The sequence below is a fragment of the Neodiprion virginianus genome, chromosome 3, assembly GCF_021901495.1.
Source record: "Neodiprion virginianus isolate iyNeoVirg1 chromosome 3, iyNeoVirg1.1, whole genome shotgun sequence".
Taxonomy (NCBI): domain Eukaryota; kingdom Metazoa; phylum Arthropoda; class Insecta; order Hymenoptera; family Diprionidae; genus Neodiprion; species Neodiprion virginianus.
This window is the reverse complement of record NC_060879.1, coordinates 22559147-22579123: the sequence shown is the minus strand read 5'-3', so window position 1 is coordinate 22579123 and position 19977 is coordinate 22559147. Positions and strand designations below refer to the sequence as shown.

The 19977-nt window shown below is 36.9% G+C and overlaps 3 protein-coding genes across 3 annotated transcripts in view; 1 reads left to right on the top strand and 2 right to left on the bottom strand.

Annotated features, from left to right (window-relative positions):
• Positions 1 to 415, bottom strand: part of LOC124300025 (retinoid-inducible serine carboxypeptidase-like) — a 53702-nt gene extending 53287 nt beyond the window's left edge. The window contains exon 1 of the mRNA XM_046753626.1: positions 294 to 415. The gene's annotated coding sequence lies outside the window, so the exon portion shown is untranslated. The remainder of the gene's footprint in view (positions 1 to 293) is intronic.
• On the top strand, positions 410 to 7926 carry LOC124300018 (methyl farnesoate epoxidase-like). The gene is made up of 8 exons (XM_046753617.1): positions 410 to 518; positions 2321 to 2572; positions 3839 to 4127; positions 4625 to 4863; positions 5005 to 5216; positions 6079 to 6165; positions 6247 to 6388; positions 7109 to 7926. The coding sequence occupies exons 1-8, from the start codon at positions 431 to 433 to the stop codon at positions 7291 to 7293; spliced, it is 1494 nt and encodes a 497-aa protein (XP_046609573.1). The 5' UTR covers positions 410 to 430; the 3' UTR covers positions 7294 to 7926.
• A 1058-nt stretch (positions 7927 to 8984) lies between these two features.
• On the bottom strand, positions 8985 to 19646 carry LOC124300017 (probable cytochrome P450 305a1). The gene is made up of 8 exons (XM_046753615.1): positions 19490 to 19646; positions 15885 to 16139; positions 15310 to 15547; positions 14833 to 14992; positions 14169 to 14280; positions 12588 to 12768; positions 10855 to 11111; positions 8985 to 9376 (listed from the first exon to the last, which is right to left on the bottom strand). Exons 1-8 carry the CDS (start codon positions 19572 to 19574, stop codon positions 9165 to 9167), a joined length of 1500 nt encoding a protein of 499 aa, XP_046609571.1. The 5' UTR covers positions 19575 to 19646; the 3' UTR covers positions 8985 to 9164.
• Positions 19647 to 19977: the final 331 nt, after the last annotated feature.

The window sequence follows — 19977 nt, the reverse complement described above, 5'->3', positions numbered from 1 at the left end:
GCGGGGTAGTTGAATTTTTCTTTCATCGTTACCAATTTGAGACGACTGCAATTGTTTTGTATCACTTCATACTTTCTTACGAAAAAATTATAAATAAACAAGGATATTCAATGATTCTCTGTTTTTCTGTACTTGCACGGAATATAGCGCAGATATTATTTTCGCCTGCAGGGTTCGCTGAGCTCGGGACCCTGAAGGAATACCGAAACCGACCACGAAAAATCTCGTCGCCCGGTCGTACGAGGCTTGAAAAAAAGGCTTAAAATAAAAGACTTTGTACGATGGGGCCTCACATAAAAGATTCCAGTTTGGAGGGCATGGTGTCACACTCCGATAGAATCAGCTCCGGTACTCCGGTCTTCTTCTCGGATGTTAGCTGGATGCTGCCGCCGCATTCGTTCGATATTGAGTCTCTGGTACGCTTCCGAAGATGTTTCCCGCTGCAATATTACTCGCAGTTTGTGCCTTCGTTCTATTTTGTGTTTACGACTCCGTAAAGCCAGCCAATTTCCCACCAGGTATTGTGCGATATTTAAATTATACTAAAACCGCGTATCCACGCAAGCATCCTTAGTCATACCGATGAAATTTATCCGCAAAAATGATATAGCGTAGATTTCTACCAGTGTTCTTAAAGTTTGAACGCAGTGAAAAGTGATACAAATTTTTACAACGGGGGCAATAAATTCCAATTAGTATAACTTGTGCTGAACTGATGATGAAAAACTTCAACGTCGAAATCGACCAGGGCACTCCCTTAAAACCGAAAACTTTACATAGACTAAGATTTCTATTAGACAAAATACAAGTTGCATTTAAATTAAACTTACACGATTTACGAGCTATTGTTTGATAAATTATTTCATTACTTTGCGAGTGAAAAATGTCAGATAGTAAATTGTATTTACCGTGGAGTTTTTGTATAACGCGTAATCACGACCAGGTTATAATTAAGCGGACATTACTGATTTATATCAACCGCAGAAACTTGTAATTTAATTTGCGAATGTGTTTAGGTATGAATAATGAATAGTTTTTCATGAACTAAGAAAACAATGGCGACATACTTGAGAGGAGATCCAGATAAAGCCGCGGCGTGGCACTGTAAAATTTAACCGTGGCTTTTGTTACATCGTGAAATCAAAATTCAGGGTCAAGTTTATCAGAAATATGAATGAGGTGTCCAAAGTTAATCGTTCATACGTCACGCCTTTGTAACGATAAAAGAACAACTCGAACCAAAAACACGGTTTACGATACATAATAATTCGAAGAAACGTTGGTTTATCGTGCTAAATCTTTATCTAAAACCTGGCCAGACCATTAAACAGGCATGCACGAGCAGATTGTTGAAGAAGTTGGTGAATTTTGGGAATTTATATCTATCGACAATCAATTATTCGATTAAATTGGGGTTTGTTTCATTTAAAACTATGTAGACGAACCTACGCTGCGATATTTTTTTTATCATAACTGATCGTGAACAATATACGATAGAATATATAATAAATTAAATCTACTTCCAATATGGAATTTTCATAATTTTTCGTCAAAATTTGTAATCTTCTATGAAAAATACTATAATTTTTCACGATTATCTCCAATCTCTCGTAGTTTTTTCGTAGTTTGACGAAGAAATCATTCTCACCAGAGTAAGAAAAAATTCTCAAAGGGAGAGGTGATCAAAATACATGTACTTCACTTGCTTCGGAACGAAATGTAGTTCGCGAATCGTTTGGTGAAAGAACACTTTTCACTGGTTTATCCGGCTACGCGCTTATCTTGAAGTCATGCCCATAAAATAGTGAAAAATATCAGTTTTTGAATTTTCTCCATAATGACGCAGCACTTGTAAAAATCTGAAACAATTACAGAAAATCACACGCAAGCAGATGTTCATAGAGCAAAAAAAAAAATTTGTATGAGATCAAGGCTGCTACCGAAAAATCTGAAAAAAATCCTCAATATATGCACATGCGTCTGTTGGACCTGTGATTTTTTCCCGAATTTTCTGAGCAGAAACAGCGGAGTTATCGTGAAAAAACTGAAAATCACGTCTTTGGCGATAACGTCGAGCAAAATGGAGTTAGAAGGCTAAAATTTGGTACGGGTCAGTGATTTACCAACGGAATCCGTTTTGAGAAAGGGAACTTTGGCATGCCTACTCGACCATGTCCTTTGAATAAAATATTCATTATTTCCTAGAAAAGCAAAAACGGGGATAATCTAAAAGTCTAGTCGTACGCATAGGTAAAAGCCGTGTAATCACTGCGAGAGATGCACGAAACATAATGTGTAACAACTTTCACAATGACCCCAGGACCAAGATGGCTGCCGTTCGTGGGATGTTTTCCACGCTTTTACCGTCTCCGATCGAAGTACGGCTACGTGCATTTGGCGATGAGAGATCTCGCTGAAAAATACGGTTCGGTGCTCGGCATCAAGCTCGGAAAACAGCGCATTGTTATAGTCAGTACGCACGAGCTAATCAGGAAGGTTCTCACACAGGAAGAGTTTAACGGCCGTCCGGATGGTTTCTTCTTCAGAGTGCGTGCCTTTGGAGAAAGGAGAGGTACGTACATATCTATGGTCCACTGCATGGCGATCTAAACACGCAAGAAGTCCTCCAGTTAGCCGTAAATTGGTTTACAATTGCTAATTATGGCCGGAACACAATTCGGCACTGGGTGTTTTAATCATTCATTTCCTGTTTCAAACCCGTTCTTAATTACTACACTTACAATTTCTCTCAGTGTACAGTGGCAAATAAAATTTAGGGCAGATGAATTTCGGTTTTAGGCTTCGCAAGAAGCCCTTGAATGTTAAATTACTCTAAACTTTCAGCATCAGCGGCAACGATACCAACGAACTTCTAGACATACTTCCGTATTCTTTGCCTATACGTGTATGATTGACGTGGAACTCTGAATAAAAAGTTGGGAAAAGAGAAAAAATTGCTTATAAAATCTCCAGCAATGTTTTATGCGAATTTATTGGCGGTGAAAACGAATGAAATAATATCCCTACCGTGTAATGGTGTAACTGACAATGAGATATCAACGATTCGATGAAGAGCTTTTTCATCGGAATGTTTAAAATGATTAAACTCCGATATTTTTTATCTCGTTCCAACGCCTTGGGGCTCATTTGCTTGCTGACCAAATTACCACAAACTGCCTGATAAGGTTCAAGAAATCTTTCATCACACTACGGATCAAGGGGTGCTTCACTGGAGCAAAACTCTACACCGTGGTTACATATTTCATGATTACTTACATTTTATAGAGTGATTACGAGAGGATGATTTCTCACAACTTCTAAAATTTCATACGATTCCTCAACATTAAAAAGAGATTTCTCTAATCCTGAATCATTTCTCACGATTACCAATGATTACTAACGCGGAATTTTACTTTAATATTACTAATTCCAGTATGGTTTCGGATATTACGAAATGATTTTGAACGATACTGCCACCCTGATCCATTAAGTGAAACGCCCCTTGCTACAGATAATATGCAAATGTAATTTTTGACGCACATGTTTATTACCGCGCTAATTAAAATAAATTTTCATCCATTTTGGAAATGAGATGCTGGTAAAAAAATTTAACGTTCTAAATACAGAATCTGACTGATATCTCAGCTTCCGTTATTCGGGTTGCTCGCATTCATTTCTATTACAAAATATAGAGATGTTGTTCCATTGCTGTTTACCATCATTCGCACAAATGACATTGCTGCAGATTTTTCAAACGGTTTAGTCTTTCTTCCCAAATTCTGATTCAGGCGTTACGTCCATTCATCCTTAACGCCAATGAAAATTAAACATTGCTCAGGAGTTTTGTTCACCGACGGGATCAAGTGGTCTCAGCATCGCCGATTCTCGCTTCGTCACTTGCGCTCATTCGGATTTGGCCACCGAAAAATGCAGAACCAAATCGTCACGGAGGCCGAGAATCTGGTCAAATTTTTGCACAATCAGAGTCTGCGAGGTCCCGTGCCAATGCACGGCGCCTTCGATGTTGCCGTGATAAATTCACTCTGGTTGATGTTCGCCGGCAGACGTTTCGATTACAGTGACCAGAGGTTAACGGAGATCCTGCAAGTCACTCACGACGCTTTCAGGTGCCAATAATTTTTTACTCGAGATTCCAGAGATAAGAGGAAAAATTATTGCTCGGCATGGATCCGAAATTCCGTTCCAGTCAAAAAGCTGTGCGGACAAAAACATTACGAGACGAAAGTTTCAAAGGTCAAGTTGAAGTAGATTCAGTCGGATTTTGTTCAGAAAGTATGTTACAAAATCTTTGGAAATACTTTGAAGTCTTATGAAAACCTGTGCAATTATCAGAAAACTCTGGAATATTTTAAAATTGCTTCGAAATCCTTTAGAATCATGTAAAATTCTGTGCAATGACGTAAAATTACCTAAAATCTCTAAAATCTTGAAATCACATTAAATTCTTCAAGTCCCGTAAGATCCGTGTGAAATCCTTTGAAATTTTTTGAAACCTGCGAAGTCTTTTCTAACGGTGTCAATATTGGAATCCGATTCGCAGTCAAACCGCTGTTCGATGAAACCTTCGTGACCGAATCCCGCTAAGATGAGTGTTTGATCGTAGATTGATAGATACCTCCGGTGGGATTCTCTGTCAACTTCCGTTCCTGCGTTTCATTTGCCCCGAACTTTCTGGCTACAAATCGTTGATGACGATACTGCGGAAACTGTGGTCTTTTCTGGCGGAGGAAATTAACGAGCACGTCTCGAGTCTTCCGGCAGATGAGCCACGCGACTTAATAGACGCCTTTCTGATGGAAATCTCACGGAACGAGTCGAGTGACTCTCACGATCAGTTCAATCGTAAGTCGATGTAGCGTTACCCGGCTGACTTTTGATTTCTATTCGCTCTATGTGCATGCTCGTAACGTTACTGCTTATACATATGTATAATCTTATAAGTACCTAACATGCGTAGAGAATATCGCACACTCGTTTATTCAGATGAGGAGCTTCTTGTCTTATGCTTGGATCTCTTTCTCGCTGGATCCGAGACGACTAGCAACACGCTTTCTACGATGCTAATATATCTCGTCCTGAATCCCGAATGGCTGGAAAAACTTCAGATGGAACTGTCGAAGGTCGTCGGTAGAGACAGACCACCGAATACTGAGGATCGTTCGTCTCTACCTGAAATGGAAGCATTTTTAGCCGAAGTGAGGACTTTTTTGCTTCCGAGAAACACACGCGACGAACATTTCGTTCGTCAATCTTCCACCGAATTACCAAATTACGTATCCGAAGATTTTTTTTACCGAACTTCCTACACATTTTATGAGAATAAGAAGTATTTTAACATTCATTTTTCAACTTATAACTTTCCTTACAATGTTCCGAGTCATCTGGCATTTTCTGTGATTTCTCATATTTTGCAAGCGCGTCGATCTCAAAATTGGCTAAAATTCGTAAGCATATTCGACAAGAATACGAAGAAGATATTGAAAAACGAAAAACATTTGCAAATAATGTTCGGAGCATTACGCAGAAACGAGAATCGAACGGTGAATTCAAGAAATTCGAATAGAAGTCTTTTGAATATAACTCTGCAATCCGACATTCTATAATTTTCTCTTCGAGTGTTCCCAGCTCAGAAAGAAACGTTATTTATTCTAACGAAACATCTTTTTCGAAGCCCATCGTTCAATATGAGGTTCAACATGTTCAAAGTTTTCTTTCATTTCTCAAAACGGAAAAAAACAGCTTTTTCGTATATCACTACGTTCTCTATAAAAAAAAGTGTTTTTTAAAGGATAAACACAAAATATAAAAAATAACTACGTACAATAATGAAAATACAATAGTTGAGAAATCGTGTTGTCGAATAGTAAAAACCGTTTTTATTATGTCAAATACGGAATGATAAAGTTGCAGATATTATTTTAAATTGAATAAGAATCGGTTCAATTGCATGTATAATAATCTAGAATTGCTAAAGTTTGTCGGATTTTACGAAATTTTGCACAAAATTTTCACCAAAGTCTAATTTGAATTCTGATTTTCCACTTCTTGATTGCCCAGGTGCAGAGATCGGTCTTCATAGCGCCTCTGGGTGTTCCCCACAGGACAGTAAAAGACGTCTGCCTGAACGGATATCGCATTCCGAAGGTACGCGGGTACGATAAACGGTCAATTGCAATGCGCGGTGCGAGCCGCGTTCCTTGATTCTGACATTTCGATTCGTTTCAGGACACCGTGGTGCTGGTGAATTATTACAGCGTGCATCACGAGAGGCTACATTGGAAAGATCCGGAAGTATTTCGTCCGCAACGATTCCTGAACGCAAATGGAGTATTTATGCCGGACGATTTCTCCATCCCGTTCGGACTTGGTAAATTTACATTTGACCGTTGTAATTTCTCGAAATGCGGTTATGGCTACTCGGACGCAGGCTTGGGTCGCGTTACAATTGTGGCATGAAATTTTTCACCGGAAACGTGAAGTTAACGAGCGTGTATAAATACGACTTACAAGCGCTCTTTTAATTGGGCTAAAGTTGCGGATGAAAAACTCATGTTCTTAGGTACCGAAGTTCGTTGCATAAGGTGGACGCGGTCCTCTAGCTTTCTCATCATTCCGAATTCCCATGTCTCGGAATAATCGGCTCTTTGACGATTTGTACAAAACGTACTTGGCGGTAAATTAATCAACCAGAGTAGCTTGTCGTAATCGAACGTAACGCGTGGATTTGGTACAGAAAATTTCGTTTAATAAACTAATCTCTTTGAAAGATATTGATCGTAGAATTTTTAATTTTACGATACTAACGCGATGTAAAAAATGTTTTTCGAAGAGCGAAGTCGAACTACGTTTTTAGCCATTTTAAGTGATTTCAAACGGACTGTAGATGTCTAGGCTTTTGTTTGTAATTCTAGTATTTTCTATGTTCGTTTAAAATAAACAAAAGTCTAGATTTTTGAGAAAGCTCGATATCCTTGGTCGTTTGTTTTTACTGTTTGAATTTGCGATTTTCTAACGAATTTAGCACGACTAACTTGATAACTTTTGAACTACTGTTCTCATTTTCATCCAACTTTGTGTTTCATTGTAGGAAAAAGACGCTGCTTGGGAGAAGTGTTGGCGCGAAATAGTTTGTTTCTGTATCTCGCCTACGTTCTGCACTACTTCGACATCAATATATCGGAAAAGCACGGACCTCCAAACCCGAATGGCAACGACGGATTCACCATTTCGCCGAAACCGTTTTACCTGGTGCTGTCCCACCGAAACGGTTGAAAAATAACCACACTGAGAAAAGTTTCTCATGGTGTTTTCTACAATAATATTTTCAGCTATTTCCATTTTTTTTTATCATAACCGAAAAACATGTTTCTGTATACAAAGTGAAACTGAGTTTTGTAGCTATAAACGGAAAATTCAATCTGTGTTTCCATTCTTCTCGATTATGGTAACTCGTATTATATTTTGTTGTAACCGTTCGGCGGAAATAAATTGATGTTAAGGTCTTATTTAACCGAGAAAATTTATATAACTAAACAAACAGATTCAACGTTGCAACAATCTGAAAACGTAACGTTAAGAATCATAATAACACTAAATTATTACTTGCAGCACGTTCTCTTTTAATTCCAACAATATTTAGACAAAAATTTTCTCGCAACTGTAACAAACGAATTTTTTTTTCCAGTGGCACCTTCCTTACTCGCACGAAATTTACATCCGTTTGATCCCGTTGTGCGCAGATAGAGTGTTGATAATGCGAACGTTCAACTACAATGTAAACGGAACTGAACAACACAGAGTTATTATTATCATACATTACTACTTCGTTAAGTCTGCATGGTCCTTTAAATGAGAGCTGAAACGTTAATCGTCAGTCGGTTACATTTTCGATTGTTAGATTTTCAACAAAAAAAAAAAAAAAAAGAAGACTAATTTGTATATCATACGTTCAATCAATAAAATGATCGGTATTTTCAATACTTGGATCATCCAAATAATCGTTCGATTTATTAGCCTATAATCACTGTAATGATTTTAGATAAAATTCATTGGTCTAGACATTGAAAATAGACAAATGATCAGCATTTCCGATCAATGGATTTATCGATTAATCTGCACACCCGATTAATGGATTAATCGCAAGACCGATCTTGCTGACGTATTGCTTAATAAGCCAGACGTAAAATGTGTTGTTTAAATCAGGTACACGTATCCAATATATAACTGAAAATTTGATAAAACGCATGTATCACTGCATTCTTGACACGAAAGTGTGAAATTTATGAAACCCGGCCCGCGAATAAAGTTGTCAATATAATTTTCTCTCATACTTACACGTTTATAAATCATTCCCGTAACTTGCTGTGTGTTAAGTATCCTCGATGTATGTCTTATAGTAGTCACAGTATACATAAGTGAGCGAAAGCGCTTTGCGAAATTTGCTTACCAAGTCAGCGAGTCAAGATGTAGCTGTACGATGAGCTTGAAACCGTTTGCTCGGAGAACCGCGAAACTGGATATACCGCGCAGGTATAAGATTCTTGAAAGTATGTGCAAGTGTTGCTCATTCTCCTGTTCAACGTAAAAGCCACGACAGAATTTCGTTCCCTATCTAAAATACGTTATCACAAATGTTTTCGTAACATTTTTCAGGACACTTTCCAGCCAGGTCCGTTACGTTCTGAATAATTTTAAAAAAAAGTTTCAAAAATTGAGAGAAATTTTCGAGGGATAAAAATCTGTCGACAAAAGCACTGGAAACAGTATGAAATTCTCGCCGTTCGATTTACAGCAATAGAATTTCTCAAGAGTTAAAAGAAGAAGATCATGAATAATAATTCTATAAAAACCTGTTATACGAAGAAGATATCTAAGAAATTTGTCGAAATGGCTATAAATTTGTTTCCGACAAGATGATTATGTTTTACACACGGCGAATTATTGAAAATTTATTAAACTGCGGATTCACCGTAAGAAATCCCTCGTATATTATCGTATATCGTATACATAATGCATAAATCGATACAAACGTTGTAGGTCGACAAACTGTTGAACATATAATTTCATACAGACCTCGCGTAAATTCCTAAATAATACAGGAGCCGATGGTTCGAATTTAACTTTCTGGCCATCGAACTTTCAGGTCAATTTGGTAGATCGACAGACGAAGGAGCCGCTTGTCTCGGAATGAGGAGAGCATCGTACGGTTTCGGCGAAATTGTGAGACCTGGTAAACAGACCAGCGTTGGGGGCTCTTCTCCAGGATCCGGAAGTAAACGGTACCGCTGCATTACGCCGCTGAAGAGTAGGAAGATGGCACATCTCGCCAGGATTTCGCCCGGACAGCGTCGTTTTCCTGTCGATTAAGCCCGGGACGTAATAACATTCACTTTGCGGAGTGGAAGAAAATTAAGAGAAGAAGCAAAGAAAAAAAAAAATGTGCGACGGAAAAAAGAAAACAATAAATACCGATCACTTGCTTCGGTGAAAGAGAAGAATGAGTACGAACGAAAGGTAAACAAAAAAAAAAAAAATAAAATAAAATAAAATAAAAAACGAACAAACAAACAAGCTAGTAAACAAAAGAATAGATTGAAATCGGCGAGAAAACAAGGGACAAAAAAAAATCGGCAATATAGTTTTGGAAAAAAGAATAGGTTGGATTGAAAGTTGAAGCGGCAAGGGGTCAAGTAACTTGCGTATAAATATCGCGTTATGCTAAACTTTCATTTTTAACACAGACGCGTAGGAATATCACCTTAACACCTAGTGACGCCGGACATAAAAGTCTATTTATTATACATACCATATATATATCCGTGGCAGTCAACGACACTGTCAATGGCGTCTTGCCCTTGGCGGTAACAGAATAACTGATCGCCTAATTTTCTAAGACTCACTAATCTCGCAGCTGTATAACGTACCGTGTGTAATATGCGTACGTACGTACGGCTCGAATCAGCCGCAGGCGATAACCGATCAGAAATCGAGGATTGACGGACTCGCAGCAATAATTAGAGAAAAGTTTAACCGGTCGAAAGTAATCTCGGTTGTATGTCAAGAATTAATCAAAGGATAGAAGAGAAAAAAACCGTTCGAAAAATCTTGGCTTGAGGTTTTTTGCACCGTTGATAGTTAACACGAACGAAACTATCGTCAATGTCATTTTTATGCGATAGAAATGAATCTGAGGAAATTCGAATAAAACGTAAGCTGAGATGTCAGTGATAAGATTTTACAATTAGAATGATCAAGGTGATTGAACCCGGCTGGTTTTTTCATTCAATTCTAATGATTTTGGGCTTACTTTTATCGGCATAGATATCTCAAGAGTCGTTTGAAAAGTCTTTTACAAATACTTATCTCTACAATGGATGTAAATAGTTTTTTGCGAATATGGTACAATGTAAAATAAATTACATTCGCGTGTTCCAGCTATACCACAACAGAAAATATCTTACAAGTTTTCGGATTTTTTGAAGATCTGGTTATTGAGCAGAAACAGAACCGAAAAACATTAAAATCGTATGAAAAATATCGGAGTTTAATAGTATTGAACGTTCTAATTACGTGTAAAACCTTTTCCAAAGTTGTTGATATAATCTTAGCTTGTTTTACTCGAATTTGTAAAGAATCGATTTTGTCACAGATTCTAGTCGTAATGCTGTTTCATTCGTGTTCACTGTGAATGATGCAAATAACGTTGTTGGAAACTATTTAAAATCCTTTTTTTTTTCCTACTTTCCTAGCTTATGATTCAGACAGTCTAGCCTAGTCTACTCATCCTTAAGCATATATACATATATAAATATATATAAATATGCAAAAGCTCACCTTCACCGAAGAGGATGAGATGCTTGTCTGGGACGTAAACACCGTTCTGTAAGAATCTCTCCGGTTTGAAGATATCCGGTTCAGAATAATATTCCGGATTCATGTGTATGCTCGTGAGGTTCAGAATCATCGTTGATTCTTGCGGTATCGTGTAGCCCGAAAGTTTAGTTTCTCGAAGAACGCGGCGTGGCCCTATTAAAGGTGTGACCAAACACATCCTTTGCGACTCCGTCAGGACAGCCTCTGTGTATGGCAATCTGTGCACAATTATCACAGCATGAATTTTTCTCTTTTACAATTTAAAGCTGCTGAGCTTTATGAATTTTCTCATCAGCGCGGCACAATACAGGCGAAAACTCGGTAAAACATAAATGAAAGAGGTTAAAATTCAAGTCGATTGAGCTCAATTTTTTCGGAAGAATGCATTCTCAATACGGAAAAGAGTCAAAATCCATAAATTCAAATCGAGGAACTTTTGATGTTTGTAACTTTGGAATGATCGCAATATTATTTTGGCGTTTAAAATAAAATTTATCTGTCACAAATTTCTGCATAATGATCTGCATTCAACGACTTTGTAGTTGATTTCGGTGCCGGAGGATGAAATTCGCTTGATACTTTTGAAAAAAAGTAATCGAATTCACCACATTTTAACTGTAATACAGGGTAACTGGAGGCGACTACTATATTTTGTTGTTAAAATTAATTGTGGTGTTATAGTACGGATTGCCATAATATTATTATTGGCAATTCCTACGTTCGTGTAGTAGAGATAACCATCTTCCAATCAATATTCAATTTAAAAGAATTCGCAAACCAATGATTGTGACCACCTGTGCCGAATTCGTAATACAGCTATAAAAATATGGTTATTGGAATCATATTTATAGTTTCTCAAACTATGATGGTGGTACAGTTGACCCGATGACCTCGGGTCATTTTACTATTCGTGGATAGCTCCGTGCAAAACTACATTTATGGTAATTTTAACCCTCTTTTTAAATTATTTTTCTTGCTAATTGTCAAAATATTGTAACGATAATAGTATTATAAGTAATATTTTTTTTCTACCGTCAATTCGGATGAGAAATATAGTTTTCACTGGTATAAAAAATATGACCGATACTAGTATTGTGATTTACACGACTATAAACAACGTCAAATTGACTATCAATTTTGAACCCTTCACCTTTTTTTCTAAGAGTGCAGACGACTTTTAGAGAATTATTTCACGAACAAAATTCACCGTTATCCATCAAAATTGAGGGAACGATACATTACTGGCAATAAAAAAAATTATACGTGAGTTCAGACGGCTGAAATAGTGGGTAAATTGTAAACATTTACACGTTAGCATCGAATTATTCGTTTACATTATGGTTTGTTTCATTCAAAAGTACGAACATTGAGCTTTGTTTAAATATTTTTTCATTAGAACCAGGTAATAGGAAGCGTTGCCAGTGATAATAACGTCGTTTTTTTTAGCAAAGTGGCCAGTTGAAGTTTAAATTTGATTCTTCCTCATTAATTTACACTATTGTCAATACCAATGCTTGCTATCAATTGAATTTTTCGAAAAAATGTGCACACTAAGCCCGATCTACATAATACTCTTATCGAGGCACAAATTCCCAAAATTCATCCACTTTCCCCGCTGTCTATTCGTATTATTGTACGTCTTTTGAAACTTTTGAACCTTTGGTTCATCAGGTTTTTGGTACTTTTAACGTTACCTCTTTCTGTCGTTGAGGTCCGGAGATCTACCGAAACCAACCACCTTGTCCAACTCTTGGTGAAGCCGTTCTTGAACATCCTGGTTTACTATCATGTTCAGAAATAGGAAATTCAATGTCGTTCTAGTAGTGGTTATCCCGGCGATGAAGAGATCCATCATTATGATCAGCAATTCATTTTCTGTTATACAAATTCACGTAACATCAGTGAGGCATGTTGAGTTACGGGAAAAAGAGAAGCCTTATTTATCAAAGATGACAATTTTTTTTGTCATCGATTAATTACACATTTTCGGGCGAAGGGTTTTCATGCAATGTAAGAAACTCGCTGAATTTCGGCACATCAGGTTGTAAATTTTGCACTCCGATTTATAGTGTTTAGGATATACAACGTACTTTTAAAAACACGGCAAGAATTTTCAAACAGAATCTTTCGTTTACGAAATAATAATCTAAATAAATAATACGATAGTGATTCAAACTCTGAAAAATTTCAGCTTTGTAAACAAATGGATAATTTACGCGATACCGAGTATTCTCTATATTTCATCTTAGTGAATGAGCGAATAACCAAACGATTTTCGCAAGGTTATAACAAAGTTGAGAATGTTTGCGATGTTACATCAACAGATTATTCGCTTTGCAACAAGCTTCTATTTTAACGTTAATATATTTATTATAGTTGGAAGATGAAAGCTTCTTTTGCGTACACTGTTTTTCCTTAAGAGACCGATATGAATGTAATAACGCCTCGAAGTTTGCAACTTAAAATACAGTACTGAGTAACAATCTGCCTAAAGTTTGGTACGCTTTGTCTTGTCATATCAGCGTGATTAAAAAAAAAAAACCATAAAAACAATAAACAAACAAGAGCCTAAATCATGTCAATATTTCGGACATTTCAGTCGACAGGTTTGTAAATTTGTCGCAATAACAATAATTGTATGAAATTTTCTGTCCATATTCGACATCATTCAATATCGAGATCACTGAAACAGGCAATTGGACTAAGTGAAGAAATTCCCAAGCTTTTTCGATTTTTTAAAATGGCACAAAAAAGTTTCTAAAATAGTTCTAAAAATCTTCATTCGACTTTCAAATCAGTACAGACAATTCAAAATGACAGTGCACGACTTCGTCAGAAAAAAAAATTATTTTCAACTTTTCTAATTTATGCATAACGACTTTGTTTGAAATATTTTTTGATTTTATTTTGTGATTGTATTTATCTTTACCTAACCAGCGCTCTGCAGTGGACTGACAAAATGAGCGATTTCTTTGCTACACGGACTTGTCTGTGGAAAGTTTTTCTTTCCATAAAACATATTCAACAATGAGCTGATAATGGTAAATGAATCTTTTGCAGCAAGTATATTCTCAAGTTGGTCAAGCGACGTGTTCGAATAATTCTTGGAACCGTTTATACAGATGTATTTATCTATATAGAAAATTTGCATTCGATTCACAAAAGTGAAAGGTTAAGCTTCACAAAACCGTTTTAAGAACCTTTCGTTATATTTATACAATCTTGAGGAAATCAATCAAACAAGTTGGGTTATTTGATACTACGTAGCTACTTGCCGTTAAAAAGTCCGTCGGAATTTGCTTCTGAATACATTTCTTTGAAGAACACGTTTATCAAGTCATTTTGCTCCTTTCCAGTGTAATTTTTCTTATGCTCCTCAATTGTTTCCTGGAAAAAAAATTAAACGTCGATAGTTATCAGAGATTTACACGTCTGGTTAAGGGTTGCATGAATTCGTTAAGTGATAAACGGTCTATGCCTCGAGAAATACGTTTCGAATCTAATTTTCCCGTTATATAATGTCTGCCGAACGACTTCGGAGTTTTTTCTCCATTTCATTTTGAGGTCGTATTAAAACTAGAGTCACTAAATCAAAGTTGACATTTATGACGCCTGGATTTCTCAAATGCCTTGGAACAGTTTTACAGTAGAGTTGTAAGCATAAAAATGTAAGGGCAATGTGTCATAGGAACGGAGAAACGTCATACAACGAAACTTTCCTTCATGCACTGAGAGAAATTTTTCTAGATACGATAACAAATGAAATTTTTCTCAGTTCGAAGACCTCCCAACAACGGATACCTCTTTACAACGGACAGTCTAAAAATCTTCATAAACACAATTTAGACGTTAATATTGTTTTGGGAAGTCTCACTGTACTAAAGATTATGGACCCCGTAATTTCGTTTATGAAAATAATATCATGAAACAATAATAAACCATGAAAAATCTCTTGAACTCCGTGTTGACTTGGGTAAGCAGGTTGTATCCGGATTTTTCAGGGGCTATGTACTTGATCCAGGGCAAAGCAGATAAAATACCACCAGTCATGTCGAAGGCTTGGGAACGTCGCTCCATCAGATCTATGAAGTACAGCATTCTACGGCACAAGTAACACGGTTTACAATAATTCCAGAGACCCAATCAATTCATAAGAATACGTTCTACAAGCAGTGACGTAACCAGGCGAAACCCCGTTGTTTTTAATTATACTGTGCAGGCCCGTCATAATTAATTTCGAAATTATTAAACTGATAAAAATTTGTTCGAATTATGGCATGTTTATGAAGCGGTGAAACAGTGAAAATTCAAGTTTCGGGACAATAATTTGGATCTGTTCAGTTCTCTATCGTAGCTCATGCTTTTCCCCCCAGTCAGGAAATAGTTTGGGTAAAATGAATTCGAAAAGAGACGCACCTCTGAGTATCGTCAATTTTTTTTCCTGTAGTGAGAGTCCACAAGACATTTATCACCGCTGGCGCTGTGATTTTGCTGAGGTTGCGTACACCACCGTCTTTAATCTTTTCCAGTATGTCATTCAGCTCCTGTGTCATCAAGTCTAACATTTGACGCCGGCCTAGACCCAGTACTCGCAAATTTTTTACGAGCCATGCGCGCATTTCTCGCCAATTCGGCCCATCATTGAATGTTATTCCTTAAAAATGAAGCAAAGAAGAATTTAAATTTCCTCATTTTAATACACGAGAGTCATTATGGTTGCATTGAAATTCATAATGCTATTCTCAGCAGACATAAGAAGGACATATCAATCGTACAAAGAAACCGAGTAATTTACACATAAGTACAGATATAACGAAAAAAATAGCCAAGTGCTTGTTGAAAAAACGAAAACTTGACGATCAGAGTGTTTAATCACCGATAAGGATGAAAGCCGTTTGAAAATTCTTGCTACCCCATAATTTTCCGCAGCAAGTTGTCGCCTCCGGCTCTTAACTCAACACACATATGTATGGTACGTGCATTTGATTCACCATTTTTATGGCCAAAGTTTCGTAGATTAATGAATTCGTTCCATGGTCGTCCATCGTACTCCTCGTTGTGTAGAACTTGCTGAATAGCTTCCTGTCCCGAAACCGCAATGAGGTCGTTGGATCCGACACGAAGTGCAATCAGGTCGCTACCATATATGCAAGAAAGTTCTATCAAAGCGTGATCTTGGCCACCAAATTTGCGAGACAAGCTTCGAAGCAGTGGTAAGTTCCCAACTATCGGCCATGGTAAGGGTCCTGTTGAAGAGGTTTCATTACTCAAAAACACATCCTAATGAATTAAACTCGTTCATCTTAGGAGTGTAAATTCAGATGTAATTTCACGAGTGTGCGTGTGAAATGTTTACTCGCACGCGACGCTGTAAAACTACTTGCGACGACCATTTACAGTGTCAGTGATATAAGAATCATTGAATTATTAAGTAAGTAATGTAATGAACCAATCGCAAAGATGTTGTTCGGAATCAGTTGAAACCGTTTCAAGGGCATCCTCAACCTTCATTTATAACTATATGTTGCTTAACAGTGTAACTTTGTAGGGGCCATTCAATAATTAGCTAACACCGCTAACGCTAAAATAGGGGTAGGCCGTTGAAAGAAACATTGTCAGATGTTACTCTAAAGTAACAGGCATTCCAGGTAAGCGTTAGCTGATACAGGAGATTCGAAGCGCGTGCTCAAGGCCAACACGCTGCCTACTTGAGAATAATACAATTTTTTTTTTAAATGGATGTATTAATAATGCGTGAATTGTTCGATAATGATATATTAGCTAACGTAATGTTTATTGCATGCATTTAAGCAGAAAGACAAGATATGTGATGTAGTTAATGCTCAATGAATAATGAACTCACGTTTTATCGAACATGGCAACGTGCATTGATAATTAATATTTAATAAAGTAGGAATAAATTGATCAGGATGTGAGTATAAATGGCATTTCTGGCATTCCCGGATAATGAATCAATTTGCTTATAAACTTTTCAAAAAGCGTTCGCTAACTTTCAGATGGAAAAATTCTGTAAAAAATGCATTAGCTAGTACTTGAATTAGTCCTTATTTATTTTTTGAGTACAATTTAACTGGCAAAATATTAGAAATGACACAATTGTTCCAAAGCCTCTTCAACTTTGTATCTATAACGAAAGAAAAAGAGATATCGCAAAATCCATACGATTGTTTATTTGAAACAAAATTCAAAATGCGTACCGATTATTTTATATTTTTAAACGATTTTTTAGCATGTTTTATGCATGTTTTACAAAAAAACAACACATTTTTCACTCGAACTAAACACTGTTTAATGTCTGCCAATCTAAAATGTTATACGTGACATTAACTACGCTATATGTATTTTTATCATATCTCCAATGTCGAACATTGTGATAGGATAATATTCCGAGTGTGTGGAAATTATGCATGAATTTTAAAAAAGATAGCCCCAACCGAACAGATAATTGTCGGTTTGTATGATAATAGTATGAATAATTACACTTATAACGATGAGTTATATAGAAGACTAAAGCCCCTGGCACAATGAGAGGAAATGAGAAGTAGGAATAAGCAATAAGTCGTACCATTGGCGTAAGTTTTTTAAGGCGCGTGGCGATTGGCTGATTTTTATTGTTATTTCTCATTGTGCCAGGAGATGCCCTGGTCGATTTCAACGTTGAATTATACATCTCCAAATATCGAAGTCCACGTGTAACAAACGCAAAAAAGGGCTCAAGGGCCCCATTCTACATGCAATTATGAAAAGAAAAAAAAACACTTCAATGCATTTTCCTTATTGTTAGAGGCAGAAATAAAGAAATGGCATAAATTCTACGAAATCGCAATAGTAAATTTGTAGAATTCACATCATTTCTTTATTTTTCCGTCAAATGAAAATGTATCGGAGTGTTTCTGTTCACAATTGCGTGTAAAATGCGGAATTTGATATTTTGTAAATATATACCTAGCGGATTTCATTCCACTAAAATTGTACCGAAGTTACACTTAGATTTCATCGTGTAGTTGAGAATTTTTTACACTGTATTGTCACGGTAATTACATTAAAGGAATACCAAAATCCCACCGAAATATCACTGGAATAAAAATGTTCCATGCAAGATAGAAAGTATGTGTTTATCTTCAATCACTCTTCACGAGCAATCTTTCTATATCTATAAAAAGATCTCGTCAAAACGCATGAAGATATCTTTTTTAAGACGGAAGAAACTTCGACGCATGAACTTAGCTGTTTAAGACACCCGAAGCTAGCCTTATCAGCCGTATCGCTTCGTGGTCTTCGGCGTCTAGATCCTTCGTCCTGGAATGGGGTTGGTCCAGGGCGTCAAGTTAAAAAAAATTACGATCACTGTTACTATATTTTCTTGTAACTGTTGCGAAAATTTAACGCTTGCGCAGCAATAAATCGACGTTGATGCCTTGTTTAACTAAAAAAGTAGGGTAAACCTCACAAACTGATTTTGCGTTGCAATAACCAAAAAAGGATCGACAATAGCGTAAATGGTTAGGCGTACCTCGTTTTTCATCATTCCAACAATATTCAAACAGTTTTTTAACGATACCTGTTTTACTTAATTTTTCTAGTTACTGTAACAAATGAAATTTTTCTTAGTGTTATTGCTTATCAGCGCCATTCTGGTGACTCAGAATAAAACACAATACGTAATCCTTGCACTCGTGTTTTTATTCCCTGGCTTCGCTCGGCCGGGAAACTACACTCGTGTAAAAATGACGTACTTGGCGCACTTGTATCGTAACTTACTAGGTATTGTAAAACCTCTGGGGAATCACGGCGCTGGTTCGATGAAACACTACAGCCGATACTGAACGCGTGCATTCGTCCAACGATATTTGGAACAGTTCCAATACTGTGTCTGTACGCAAACAGACCGCCGCAATAATTACAAGTGCATCTCTCAAGAGATCAAGTAACTTATTCCTAACGCATCGTTTTACGAATACTTTTAAGGGTGATAAAACGTGAAGCAGAAAGACAGTAAGACTGTAACTTTGGCTTATTTTGGACATAATATTACTCGAACTAACGTAAAAACGCTGTATAATTACTAATCAAGTTATGTCTTCTCTGAAACGAGAGGCGTTTTAAGGGTCATCGTTGAGAAAGGCGGGTTCCCCTTGATTCGCTAGAGAATAATGCATTTACGATCTCTTAACGAGTACTTAGCTTCTCTCAGCGTTTGCTCTTCACGAACTGAATAAAAATTCTCAATTTTTACTTTTACAGTACAAAAAGAAAACGTGATTTCTGGCTGTAGGAATTTGAATGAATCCGGCAATCAGATATTTACTACGGTAGTAATTTCACGTATTGTGTTCACAAACTCCTCGAAATTTTCGTCCAGTCACATATAATAGTAAAGAATTTCGTCAAAAATTATGCCGGAAAAGCGAATTGTATTCTTGAAATTCAATCAAATATTCGCTGTCAATTATTATTCTCATTTTCTTTTCATTTTCACGTCACCGCGTTCGTCGATTATTTCTACTTCTGATTCAGGGTAAATTTATGCACCAGGGGATAATAAAATAATTAAAGTAGAAAGGCTCAAAGTTACCTGGTGGATAGTTCTTTTTCTTTCGAAAAAAGAAACTAACAGCGCCGAGTAGAATAATAATGACGATAAGAACACTTGTAGACATTGCAAAGTGAACTGACGAGACATACACGCCGGCAGTGTCTTCGGCTCGAGTGACAAATTCAAATAGATATTCCTGTCGACTGTACACTCAGTTTAGTAAGTCCTCGCCATTGACGTAGAACTTGACCAGCTCAATTATGTAACTCATGGTACGAACGTATGCACTGAAAAACTAGAGATCAACATTGATGAATGCAAATGAAATTCTTCTATCAAACAGCACGATAGATTTTCAGCTTCCATAACGCATGCATTAGGCAATAATAAGTGTTGGTCAAAATCAAAAGCGAGTTGAAATCAGAAAGCGAATTCGAAGAAGATTAATTGTTGGACTTGAATGGAAAACAGGGATCTATGGTATGCCCTTACATTGTGATTTCGTTGCTATGCGATGAAAGGAATTT

Bases quoted from the DNA above. Each gene is read 5' to 3' on its own strand.
- LOC124300018 (XM_046753617.1), top strand. From the start codon at position 431: ATGTTTCCCGCTGCAATATTACTCGCAGTTTGTGCCTTCGTTCTATTT. The intron at 2,573-3,838 runs GTACGTACATAT...AACATTGCTCAG, and splicing joins TGCCTTTGGAGAAAGGAGAG to GAGTTTTGTTCACCGACGGG. The intron at 4,864-5,004 runs GTAAGTCGATGT...TCGTTTATTCAG, and splicing joins CTCTCACGATCAGTTCAATC to ATGAGGAGCTTCTTGTCTTA.
- LOC124300017 (XM_046753615.1), bottom strand. From the start codon at position 19,574: ATGTCTACAAGTGTTCTTATCGTCATTATTATTCTACTCGGCGCTGTT. The intron at 14,993-15,309 runs GTGCGTCTCTTT...CTTGTGCCGTAG, and splicing joins AAAATTGACGATACTCAGAG to AATGCTGTACTTCATAGATC. The intron at 12,769-14,168 runs GCAAGTAGCTAC...TTTGTATAACAG, and splicing joins TTCCGACGGACTTTTTAACG to AAAATGAATTGCTGATCATA.